General features: G+C 38.8%; 1 protein-coding gene across 1 annotated transcript in view; it reads left to right on the top strand.

Moving 5' to 3' along the window:
• The window catches only part of LOC123764086 (intermembrane lipid transfer protein VPS13A), a 275,027-nt gene that overhangs the window by 48,219 nt on the left and 212,815 nt on the right, over nucleotides 1–13,993 (top strand). The window contains 2 exon segments of the mRNA XM_045751613.2: nucleotides 1,587–1,852; nucleotides 10,803–10,939. Coding sequence (XP_045607569.2) covers nucleotides 1,587–1,852; nucleotides 10,803–10,939 — 403 coding nt within the window.

The following is a 13,993-nucleotide window of genomic DNA, read 5'->3' as shown; positions in this document are numbered from 1 at the left end:
TGCTAAAGCTGCATATGGGTATGCCAGATGAGGATCTTCTGCATTGTATTGGCCTACCACGAACACCTGTTGTTGAGGGTGCACTGTCATCATTGTCCTCAGGCCGCGTGATACACTGGCGCTTGCCTTGGTGAGGTGCTGGTGCAGCAAAACCCCACCTAGTAATACCATAGCCGCTTGTACTCGGTTCATCAACACTGTTTGTATCTGAGCCTATGTCGTCACTGAAGCCTGAAAATGATTCATCACATGTAGTATCACTAAATAAACTCAAGTCAGGTGATACAGATGGTGATGGTAACTCTAGCAGTGTTGACCCAGAGCAGCGTGGGAGGCCGGCGAAGCGTGTGTACTGTACACACTCTCAACATTGTCCACATCATTCTCCCCCTCACTTGTGTCAGACTTCTATGTTAGGTCTTTTTCTGAACTGTAGTCTAAATCACCAACAAGCAGTTCATCATACAATATGTCAGGACTGTATTTCCTCCTCTGAGAGTCATTTTGCAGCACAGTGGCTGACTGTGGACCGGGAGCTCGTAGATGATGCATCAGACATGGTTGCTTCCTTGAAACTGAGGGTCCCCAGGCCCTGGGGCATGCTGGGATTTTTTTCAAAATAGCAGACAATCACTGGAGACCTCGGGCATCCATTTTGTACCCATGTCCCCACGCACCAGTTTTGAATCGTACGCTATACCTACGAGCGCCCTGAGGCATGTTGTGCAGTGTCAGTAAGAGAAAATATGTATTAGACCTAGTACAAACAAAGTGATGCCAATAAATAAAAAAAAAACAGGAGTTTGATAAAAATGATCATGAAGAAATTAGGTTCAACATAACATGGAACAGTTGTATAGAAGAAAACTGTGGCAGGGTGTGAGATTTTGATAAAGCTAATTACAGTACTGTACTGTATAAGGGATTAAGGCATAACCTGCTATGTGTAAACTGAGCAGCCATTAACAGGGTAGGCAACCCTGGGAAAAAGCACAACCTCAGGAGCATGTGACCTGACACTGATTAAATTGTAAATTAGTACTGTATTACAACACATTTAAAAGCATTCACCGGTTGTGCAGTGGTAATGCACTCTCCTCACACTTCGTGAGCGATTTGGCCCAGGTTCATATCCTAGCTGGGGAGGATTGACTAGGCACCAATCCTTAACTGTATGCCACTATTCACCCAGAAGTAATTGGGTACCTGATAGTTAAACAATTGGAGAGTCGTATTCCAGGGAAACTAGTGGGTAAGGTTTACCATGAGCTAAGGAATGGGAAAAAGCTCTAACTTACAGGAGTTAGGAGATAACAGTCATATGTTCTGTACCCACCTGTGTAAAAAAAAAGAAAATCGAGGCACATAAAAATAATCTTTTACATTATCTCTAAGGTTGAATAATAATGATCCTAATTGGATGAATGTGATTAAAGGCTCTTATTGAAAATAGAAAGGTATGATTAAGTTAATAAAGGAGAGGAAAGTTTATCTAAAAATAGAGCATTGAGTGTAATGAAATGCCGTGTTCTAGGTCAGTACCTCAGTAGCTCTCCTGATCTTAATTATTTTTGTTTCTCCCAAAGATACTATAGATGGAGTAGACCAAGGGCTGGAAGAAGGTGATACTGGAGAACTAGCAACATGCATTTTTATTGATTCGAGGGATAACCTGGAGGTTTCTCTCACACCATACATAATGAAGGCTATTTACAACCTGGTGTGTGAATATCTTGATAAACCTGTGGAGCCTCAAGCCATTGTCACATCTGCAGCTCACACTGCACAACAAATTATCCTTATAAATGAAATTGGACCCAACTCTAAAGTCACAGTATTGGCCCAGGAGGAGGTTGGTAACATTGCTTTAATTATGTTAATAAATATATTAATGTATCGGTAGTACAGTTTGGTTCATTCTTGACTCACAATTGGGAATCCCAGGTTCAAACCCCAGGCAGGACAGAAATGGTTGGGATATTTCCTATCATCTAATGCCACTGTTCACCTAGCATTAAATGGGTACCCAGGAGTTAGTCCTTGATATAAGCCTAATGTGTGTGTGTGTGTGTGTGTGTATGTATGTATATATATATATATATATATATATATATATATATATATATATATATATATATATATATATATATATATATATATATGTATATATATATATATATATATATATATATATATATGTCGTACCTAGTAGCCAGAACTCACTTTTTGGCCTACTATGCATGGCCCGATTTGCCTAATAAGCCAAGTTTTCCTGAATTAATATATTTTTTCTAATTTTTTTCTTATGAAATGATAAAGCTACCCATTTCATTATGTATGAGGTCAATTTTTTTTTATTGGAGTTAAAATTAACGTAGATATATGACCGAACCTAACCAACCCTACCTAACCTAACCTAACCTATCTTTATAGGTTAGGTTTGGTTAGGTAGCCGAAAAAGTTAGGTTAGGTTAGGTTAGGTAGGTTAGGTAGTCGAAAAACAATTAATTCATGAAAACTTGGCTTATTAGGCAAATCGGGCCTTGCATAGTAGGCTGAGAAGTGCGTTCTGGCTACTAGGTACGACATATATATATATATATATATATATATATATATATATATAAGTACAACCTCGATTCAACGTACCCCGATTCAACGAATCTCCGGCTAGTTCGCACACTTTTCAGGCCGGATTTACTCACCCGATTTGACGAACAATAGTGCCCCAAAGCGGGGGATGTTCGGATATGCTTACGATGTCCAGACAAAGTTCACAGACTGGTGGAAAACTTTCCCATTCTATCACAGATTACAATTAATAATTCTCTCATATGACAAGTTGGATCACACAAGTGGACCACACAAGTGGACCACAAGTGGTCCACAAGCTTACGATGTTGGGACAGTTCACAGAGTGGTGGAAAACTTTCCCATTCCATCACAGGTTACAATTAATAATTATTTCATATGACAAGTTGGATCACACAAGTGGACTACACAAGTGGACCACACATGTGGACCACACATGTGGACCACAAGTGGTCCACAAGCTTACAATTTTGGGACAGAGTTCACAGAGTGGTGGAAAACTTTTTCATTCTATCACAGATTACAATTAATAATTCCTTCATAAGACAAGTTGGATCACATAAGTGGACCACACAACAAGTGAACCATATGAACCAAACACCAGCCAGAATGGTCCACACAACAAGTAAAGCATATTAACCAAACACCAGCCAGAGTGGTCCACACAAGTGAGCGACTGAGTTTCCATGATTTTCGTTCACTGATTTGTAGCACACGTATCTTTGTACATTAATTTAAAGGCTGAAGCGTGATTACCTAGCTACATGTGGTAAAATCTCCTTATAGACATTTTCTGTGATGAAACAAGATGAGTGAGGGTGGACAGATAAGAGAATACTGTACTGTAAACCTCACTTTACAGTGAGGTTTCACTCTCGTCTGTGTCGTCATAGTTCAGTGACCCATGACTTTGAAAGTTTCATATTATTAAATAATTTCTAAAACCAGTGTTTTAATAGCTTTTTATTATCCTAATTAAACTATACTAAATAAAATAAAAAATATACTGTAATATGATAGTCATCTGCTATTTGAAAAATTACTGTATGTTATTGGAACAACTCCAGCGTGAGTGGACGGGTCTAATCCTTGTACACACAGCACCATGCATGTTTCGTTCGATTTCGTCGCCACAGTTCAGTGACTACAGCCTCGAAATAATAAAATTAATAAATCAGTTCTAAAATAAGTTTTTTTATATCTCTTATTATCCTCCCTCTCGTATTATCCCTCCCTCTCTCCATCCCTCCCTCCCTCCCTCCCTCTCTCCATCCCTCCCTCTCTCCATCACTCCCTCCTTCTCTCCCTCCCTCCATACCTCCCTCTCTCTATCCCTCCTTCCCTCCCTCTCTCACTCTCTCCATCCCTCCCTCTCTCCATCCCTCCCTCCCTCTCCCTCTCTCCATCCATCCCTCCCTCCCTCTCTCCCTCCCTCCCTCCCTCCCTCTCTCCCTTCCTCCCTCCCTTGCTCTCTCCCTCCCTCCCTCTCTCCATCCCACCCTCCCTCCCTCTCTCCATCCATCCCTCCCTCTCTCTCCCTCCCTCCCTCTCTTCATCCCTCCCTCTCTCCATCCCACCCTCCCTTCCTCCTGCCCTCTCTCCAGCCCTCCCTCCCTCTCTCGCTCTCTCCCTCCCTCTCTCCCTCCCTCCCTCCCTCTCTCCATCCCACCCTCCCTCCCTCTCTCCATCCATCCCTCCCTCCCTCTCTTCATACCTCCCTCTCTCCATCCATCCCTCCCTCCCTCTCTTCATACCTCCCTCTCTCCATCCATCCCTCCCTCCCTCTCAACATCCTTCCCTCCCTCTCCCCCTCTCTCTCTCCCTCCCTCCCTCCCTCTTTATCTCTCTCTCTCCCTCCTGCCTCCCTCCCAGCCTCTCCCTGCCTGCCTGCCTACATTTCAGCCTCTCCATCCCTGCCGGCCTGCCCATCCACCCATCAGTCAGCCATCACTGACACAACGAGTGCATTTGGAGCCAACATGGTGCACGAATGTTCCTTGATTGTGCAGATATGTCCAACAAAGTCACGGAATAAACACTCCAGCCTCTTGACACATCAAAACATAGTGTTAAAATTAAAGTTGTAGTAATTTTAGTGTACAATAGTTTTCATAAACTGTATTGTAGTACTCAACATATAGCAGAACTACTCAACACAGTGTTAATGGCATAATACACTACAGTATGTATTTACTGTACAGCATTCACAACTCCATGAGACTTGAAGATGGACATAACTCGAACAATAAGGTAAATAACAAATGTAACACAGTATTTGTTAGTAGAGTAATAATATATAGGTACAATATATATATATATGATAATGCATTTTTATTGTCTACAAGAAAAAAAACACTGATGCAAACACCTCCTGAAGGTCACCTCTTGCAACGAATCCAACGCTCCAATGAACTGGGGTTGGTCCCATATAATACGTTGAATCGAGGTTGTACTGTGTATGTATATATATATATATATATATATATATATATATATATATGTCGTACCTAGTAGCCAGAACGCACTTCTCAGCCTAATTTGCAAGGCCCGATTTGCCTAATAAGCCAAGTTTTCCTGAATTAATATATTTTGTATAATTTTTTTCTTATGAAATGATAAAGCTATCCATTTCATTATGTATGAGGTCAATTTTTATTTATTGGAGTTAAAATTAACGTAGATATATGACCGAACCTAACCAACCCTACCTAACCTAACCTAACCTATCTTTATAGGTTAGGTTCGGTTAGGTAGCAGAAAAAGTTAGGTTAGGTCAGGTTAGGTAGGTTAGGTAGTCGAAAAACAAATAATTCATGAAAACTTGGCTTATTAGGCAAATCGGGCCCTGCATAATAGGCCGAGAAGTGCGTTCTGGCTACTAGGTACGACATATATATATATATATATATATATATATATATATATATATATATATATATATATATATATATATACATATATATATGACAGTTTCAGACCACGGAGGAAAATTGAAACAGGAATTTCCTTAAGTACTTTCGTATATTAATACATCTTCAGAAGGAGTGTAGTTCACTCCTTCTGAAGATGTATTAATATACGAAAGTACTTAAGGAAATTACTGTTTCAATTTTCCTCCGTGGTCTGACACTGTCACATTTTTAATCACGTGTTTATTTTCATGATATACACACACACACACACACACACATATATATATATATATATATATATATATATATATATATATATATATATATATATATATATATATATATATATATATATATATATATATATATATGTTGTACCTAGTAGTCAGAACGCACTTCTTGGCCTACTATGTACGGCCCGATTTGCCTAATAAGCCAAATTTTCCTGAATTTATATATTTTTCGAAGTTTCTTCTAAAGAAATGATAAAGCTATCCATTTTATTATGTATGAGTTAATTTTTTTTAATTTGAGTTAAAACTAACGTAGATATATGACCAAACCTAACCAACCCTACCTAACCTAACCTATCTTAACCTAACCTAAACTAACATAACTACGTCAATAATTTATGTTCTTAATATAATATAATAATAATAATAATTCAAATAAACCAATTGGAAACAATTTGTTGCTAATAAAGAAAATCATTCGGCCTATTAGACAAATTGGCCCTTGCATACTAGGCTCGAGAAGTGCGTTCTGGCTGCTAGGTACGACATATATATATATATATATATATATATATATATATATATATATATATATATATATATATATATATATATATATATATATATATATGTGGTACCTAGTAGCCAGAACGCACTTCTCAGCCTACTATGCAAGGCCCAATTTGCCTAATAAGCCAAGTTTTCCTGAATTATTATATTTTCTCTATTTTTGTTCTTATGAAATGATAAAGCTACCCATTTCATTATGTATGAGGCCAATTTTTTTTTATTGGAGTTAAAATTAACGTAGATATATGACCGAACCTAACCAACCCTACCTAACCTAACCTAACCTATCTTTATAGGTTAGGTTAGGCTAGGTAGCCGAAAAAGTTAGGTTAGGTTAGGTTAGGTAGGTTAGGTAGTCGAAAAACAATTAATTCAGGAAAACTTGGCTTATTAGGCAAATCGGGCCTTGCATAGTAGGCCGAGAAGTGCATTCTGGCTACTAGGTACGACATATATATATATATATAATATTTATATGGAAGGGAGTACCACCTCTGGCTGGAAGAAAGGGGACCCTTAGGAAACCACACATAATGCATGGGTCCCCTCCAACACAGTTTCTGTGTGCTTTTTTCTTCTACCACCCCCTATATGGAAGGGAGTACCACCTCTGGCTGGAAGAAAGGGGACCCTTAGGAAACCACACATAATGCATGGGTCCCCTCCAACACAGTTTCTGTGTGCTTTTCTTCTACCACCCCCTTCCTTTTGTGATTTTATTTTTTTGCTGTATTATGTATTTAAAGGTTACAAGATGTACGTGGGTTGATACAAAAAGTGCCTAAAGGTTATAAATATATATATTTATATATTTATTAGTATATTTTGGCAGCAGTCTTTCTTGTTACTTTCATTCTTATGTTTTCATATCCAATTTATACCCATTGATTCATGTTCTGTCACCTCACCCAAAAACATTTGTGTCATACACTTTTAGGTGTCAGACCATAAATAAAAAAGGAGAAAATGAACTTTGAAGAGTTAATATTTCAACTACCCCCGACAGTGAAGAAAAACGTGAGAAATATTGAGAAGATTCGTGTTAGAATCATTAATCTTACCCTTTCGGTCATATTCAACAACATCATACAGTGGTACCTCAGAATACCAGCGTCCCTGTTTATGAGTTCTTCGGATTACGAGCAGGATTTGCTCGGAAAATTTTCATCAGAATACGAGGGTGTTGATATGAGTACAAGCCGACTAGCGCGTGGTGGCATGGCAATCGCATCTCAGTTTACCAGTGTCTCACGCCCAGTGACTATCCTGCCTGAATTCTTCACAAGGATTTACAGTTTTTTGTCAGATTTTTGGCCATGTGAGCATTAAGGTTATTATATATCTCACCATGGGTCCCAAGAAAGCCAGTGGTAAGGTTCAACCTAAAAAAATTAGTTGTGAGTAGAGGCAGTAGAGGATGTCCCTTTTTCATTAAGAAAATGTGTGAAGTATGGGAAAAACTGCAAAGTTTTGTTGAATAAAACTCACCCAGATAAAGCAGTAGCAGGCCGTTGCATTGACCTTTTAAATGACAATGTGATGTCATACTACAGACAAGTGTTAAAATGTAGGGAAAAAGAAGTGTCTTTAGACAGATTCTTAGTAAGACAAGCAAGCAGTGAGCCACAAGCAGGTCTTAGTGGTATGCAGGCAAAACGTGCCAGAGAGTGCACACCAGTGAAGTCCTCACTGCCTGATGTTATAATGGAAGATGACTCCCCTTCCAAACAGTAGCACCTCTTCTCCTCCCTCCCTCCTCACCATATTCCATATGCCAATAGCAGTCATCAGCAAGGGTAAGTAATAACTTGAACATACTTTTGTAGTGTAGATTTAGATGAATTAGGTATAAAATTTAGATTGAAGTGAGGTTTTTGTGTAGCCAGGAACGGATTAATTCATTACCCATTATTTCTTATGGGGAAATTAGCTTCAGATTATGATTTTTCGAATTACGAGCTGTCTCCAGGAACGGATTAAACTCTTAAACCGAGGTACCCCTGTGTGTGTGTGTGTGTGTGTGTGTGTGTGTGTATATATATATATATATATATATATATATATATATATATATATATATATATATATATATATATATATGTCGTACCTAGTAGCCAGAACGCCCTTCTCAGCCTACTATGCAAAGCCCAATTTGCCTAATAAGCCAAGTTTTCATTAATTAATGTTTTTTCGACTACCTAACCTACCTAACCTAACCTAACCTAACTTTTTCGGCTACCTAACCCAACCTAACCTATAAAGATAGGTTAGGTTAGGTTAGGTAGGGTTGGTTAGGTTCGGTCATATATCTACGTTAATTTTAACTCCAATAAAAAAAAATTGACCTCATACATAATGAAATGGGTAGCTTTATCATTTCATAAGAAAAAAATTAGAGAAAATATAATAATAAAGGAAAACTTGGCTTATTAGGCAAATCGGGCCTTGCATAGTAGGCTGAGAAGGGCGTTCTGGCTACTAGGTACAACATATATATATATATATATATATATATATATATATATATATATATATGTCGTACCTAGTAGCCAGAACTCACTTCTCAGCCTACTATGCAAGGCCCGATTTGCCTAATAAGCCAAGTTTTCATGAATTAATGTTTTTTCGTCTACCTAACCTACCTAACCTAACCTAACCTAGCTTTTTTTGGCTACCTAACCTAACCTTACCTATATATATAGGTTAGGTTAGGTTAGGTAGGGTTGGTTAGGTTCGGTCATATATCTACGTTAATTTTAACTTCAATAAAAAAAAATTGACCTCATACATAGTGAAAAGGGTAGCTTTATCATTTCATAAGAAAAAAATTATAGGAAATATATTAATTCAGGAAAACTTGGCTTATTAGGCAAATCGGGCCTTGAATAGTAGGCTGAGAAGTGAGTTCTGGCTACTAGGTACGACATATATATATATATATATATATATTTCATGCCTAATAGCCGCCAGAACCACACTTCTTGGCCTAGTGTGCAAGGTCTGATGTGCCTAACAGGCAGAATGATTTTTGTTATTTTCAAATATTTCTTTCCAGATTGGCTCTTTTTTTTAACAATAATTATCTATTAGGAACATAAATTACTGACTTAGTTATATTAGTTTATTCTTGGTTGTGATAGGTTTAGATAGATTAGGTTAGGATAGATAGGTTGGGTTAGGTTTCATCAAATTTCTATGTTAATTTTGACTCAAAAAACATAAGATTACAATCATATATATAATACAATCAAAACTTCATCATTCTATAGTAAAACTATAGTATTTAATATTTACAATAACAAGAAAACACACATTTACTTATTTGGAATGAAAAAATGGAAGTAAAATTTGTTACATGATATAAATTAGGTAGAATATTTCTTAGTTTCTTTTTAAACTGGTTGAGAGATGTACACAGAATATAAGTACAGTGCAACCTTGATTCAGTGAACTATATGGGGCCAGGCCCAATTTCTTGCAGCCAGATATTTGTTACAACTTGAGATACCTTCGGGTGTGCCAGTGAGTGAAGGGAGGCAATGCAGCTTAGCCCTAGTCCATCTCCAAAAACAACTGGGCATTACAGTGCTCTTCTTCAACCCCCCCCCTCCCCCACCTCCTCTCCTCCAATAGATTGATTGGACAAAAATTAAGAAACTAGTAAAAAACAACTGCATCAAGAGACAAATAGAGCAGCAAACCTCATTTGCACACCAAGGAGCAAAGCACTCCTAAGAAAATGCCATTAGGTATCCTTAGAAGGTGATATCAGTAATGCATAACTGACCCCAGGTTTGGAATCTCTAAAGCTATTGCCTAAACTAGGCTAATGTAGTTCTCAAAACATGCTCAATCCACTTGTCAGAAACAACAGAATTGGATAAGAGCAGAGTGGACAGGAAGACGATCAAAACCATCCCAATGCACTAAGATGGAAGAAATAAATTTGAAGACGAATTCTCCTATCCCTGAGCATTGCTCAAGAGAAGATAACAAAACATATGCACAAAGTGCAGGGCTAAGTGAAAGTAGGCTGAACCACTTGAACTACCAGCTTAAGGTTACTGGCTGTTGGCCTAACTGGTAGTTTGCAAGTGCACTTTAATTGTGGTTACATGATGCCAAGGAGGAATTGAATGGGCTTCAACTTTTTATAAATCAAGCTTCCAGAGTACATTCCAAGCAGAATTGAGACTTTTATACTTATCCCTTGTATCAGTATGATCCTGAAGGGATTGTTTTAAAAAGCCTGTCGTGCTGGGGGGAGGGGGAGAGGTCAAAATGTTATCTAGCCTGTCCGATACCAATTCTTTCTACAAGACACTTTAGGGAGCAACTGAGTGGGATACTGTAGCTCAGAATATAATAATATAACAATTTAATATTTTCTTTTCAACTGTGCATGTACCGTATGCCATTTGTAAATATAAATGATTAAATTGTATGTGAAATACAGGTAAAGTAGTTGCATAGTTATATTTTCTCACTTTTTTAGAATGATGGTGCTATAAAGTTTGAAGTTGTGGCCACTGCTAAGTATCAAGAGCCTGACTCCTTACCCTCTAGTCCAGCATCTGGCAAGAGTCGCAGTCGGGGTGAGTCTGCTTCCGAGGATGAATCTTGTGCTGATAGGTAAGAAACTATCTATGATATTCTATTTGATTAGTAATGTATTTATCATTCATAACCTCACTTCTGTTGGGGAAAAAATGGAATACATTTTATCCATAAGGATGTGATGTACTGTTTTCACTAAACCATCAGGCAGCACTAGAGTCCAAGTGGCCTGGTGGAAAAAACATCTGAGCCAGTACTGGTGAAAAGTCCCCTGAGCCAATACTGGTGAAAAGCCAGCTCAGCCAGTACTAATGAAAAGCCAGCTCAGCCAGTATTAGTGAAAAAAACTAGGTGGGCCAGTTCTTGTGAAAAGCCAGCTGAGCCAGTACTGGTGAAAAGTCCCCTGAGCCAATACTGGTGAAAAGCCAGCTCAGCCAGTACTAATGAAAAGCCAGGTGGGCCAGTTCTTGTGAAAAACCAGCTGAGCCAGTACTGTTGAAAAGCAAGCCAAGTCAGTACTAGTAAAATGCCAGCTGAGCCAGTACTGGTGAAAAGCCAGCTGAGCCAGTACTAGTGAAAAGCCAGGTGGGCCAGTTCTTGTGAAAAACCAGCTGAGCCAGTACTGTTGAAAAGCAAGCCGAGTCAGTACTAGTAAAATGCCAGCTGAGCCAGTACTTGTAAAAAGCCAGCTGAGCCAGTACTAATGAAAAGCCAGCTGAGCCAGTACTAGTGAAAAGCCAGGTGGTCCAGTTCTTGTGAAAAGCCAGCTGGGCTAGTAGTAGGCATCCATCAGTCTCAGAAGACTATGGAGTTGTGCTCTGGTTGTCAGTCTGGAGTGGCCTCTTCAGGGTGCAAAGCCAGAATAGACTGACACAGAGGAGAACCTGTTAACCAAGCAGCAGGTCTCCCCCTCTCCACAGCACCAAAAGTCTTCATTCGAAAGGCAAATGCCAATACTATTGGTTCCAACACCGTCGCAGGAACTGTGAGCTCCGGGGTTGACCTCAAAGTTAGTGAAAGAAGGCACAGGGACTCTACACCCGGAGACCGCCGTGGTCGGGGCCAGAGAAGAACCACCCCAGCAAGGGCAAGAACAACCACAGCTTCTTGAGGCAGAACCAAATTTTTTTGTGCGGCCTACCTTTCATTTCACTTTTTGGTTTCACAAAATTTCACGAATGGCCTAAAATTTCACCTTTTGAATTCAAAAGGTGACACCCCTTGTGTCATCACCTGCATCAGAGAAGCTCCAGGATATTTTAACAATCCTAAGTATTGTAGTACAGGTTGATGATAGTGAGTGGTGTCCCAAGGAACATCAAGGTGTTGTGCTTTGGAAAAATAGGTGAGATAACACGAATGTGCCAACGGAAGTAAAAAAATTGGATGAGAAAAAGTTGCCATAGTCTTCACAGTGCAGACAACAACATTCAAGATGGCTGCTGGCAAGAAGGAAAACAAAACAGCTAGATTTTAGGGGTTTTAATGAAGAAAGGATTGATATAAGCCGTCTACACAACAAATTTGCAAAATTCGATATTATAGTGAACTATCATATAGAATTAATCAGCAAATTGAAAGAAAGTAATGACCACTTGACTAGCAAAGTTTTAGGTCTTAAGGGGTTAGTGAAAGACTTACGCAAGGACAAGAATCAATTGGAAACAAATTGCAAAGCCATGGAAGAGGAAAATAAACTCTTAAAAATAGCTTTGGAAGAAGTTAAAGCAAATTTAAACATAAATGACTTCAAAAGGTTAGGTAAGGAAATTCAACAGGAAAAACAGCTTTTGTCAGTACAGATGAAGGAAGTTACACAGGGAATAGAACAGTGCAAGAAATATATGCAACTCACCTATGCACAAGTGGCAGTGGCCAGGGAGAAGGAAAAAGTAGAAGAATCAGTAAAGGAAGCCAAACACTGCAGCAACCAGGATAAAACAAACATTAGGCTGGAAGTGAGAAAGGAATTGGCATCTAACCCGAAGTTGGTGCAAAACACAGTTGATCGAAGTAAGTCTCTAATGATTTTTTCAAGGTTCAAGGTAAACTCCACCATATCCATACAGAGTTATTATATAGAGATACCTTCGTTTACGATTCTGATCTGTTCCAAGAGACGCGTTGTACACCAAAAATCATAAACCAAAACTAATTTTCCTATAAGAAATAATGTAAATTGAATTAATCCGTTCCACACACACCCAAAAATATTAACTTAAAAATACATTTTCTACCGAATATTATTAATATTTTGTACTACAGTATATCTTACCGTTATTGAAGATTCTTGTTGGTGTATGGAAGACGGTTAGGAGGGGGGTGGGAGGAGGAGGAAAAGTGTTAGGGTTTGGAAGGGGAGTCCCCCCTTCTAGTATAACATCAGGCAGTGATGATATTTCTGGGGTACTCTCCTATGTTTTGCAGGTATACCACTAGGACCTGGTTGTGGCTTATTGCTTGCTTGTCTTACTAAGAATCTGACTATAGACCCTATTTTCCTCCCTACATTTTTACACTTGTCTGTAGTGAGACATCACATTGTCATTAAAATGGTTAATGCAATGGCCTGCTACAGCTTTATCTGGGTGACACTTTTGAGCAAAACTTTGAAGTTTTTCCTATACTGCACACTTTTTCTTAATTAATGAGGAAGGGACATTCTCTATTGCCTCCTCCTTCCCTGAAGAAATTTCCTCAGCTGTCTCTTGTTGCTGCTTCATGTTAAGGGCTAGAAGTTCGTCGGTTGTCAGTTCTTCCCTGTGTTCCTCCACCAAGTCCTCCACATCAGCACCATCCAGCCTAGCTAGTTCAACAACCCTCATACGATTTTCATGTTTACAAATGATCTTTTGTTTTTCCTCTATTGACATCCTCACAACTATTTTCTTAGGTTGAACTTTACCACTGACTTTCTTGGGACCCATGACATGATATATATTAAGAACTTTTATGTTCAGAAACCAAAAAAGCAGGAAAACAATGAAATTATTTACAAAGAATTCTCAGGTGGGTCATGCCAGGGCTCGGGGTTCCGCTGGTCTGGGTGGGCCATTGATGCCAGCTTCGGAGCCGGTGCTTCCTTTGGAGCCGGCGTCATCTGTTAGCGTGATGATTGTTCTGTTCGTC

This window comes from Procambarus clarkii, chromosome 23 (assembly GCF_040958095.1).
Source record: "Procambarus clarkii isolate CNS0578487 chromosome 23, FALCON_Pclarkii_2.0, whole genome shotgun sequence".
Classification (NCBI taxonomy): Eukaryota; Metazoa; Arthropoda; class Malacostraca; order Decapoda; family Cambaridae; genus Procambarus; species Procambarus clarkii.
Note: the sequence above shows the minus strand (reverse complement) of the source record. Positions and strands in the feature narration are given on the sequence as shown.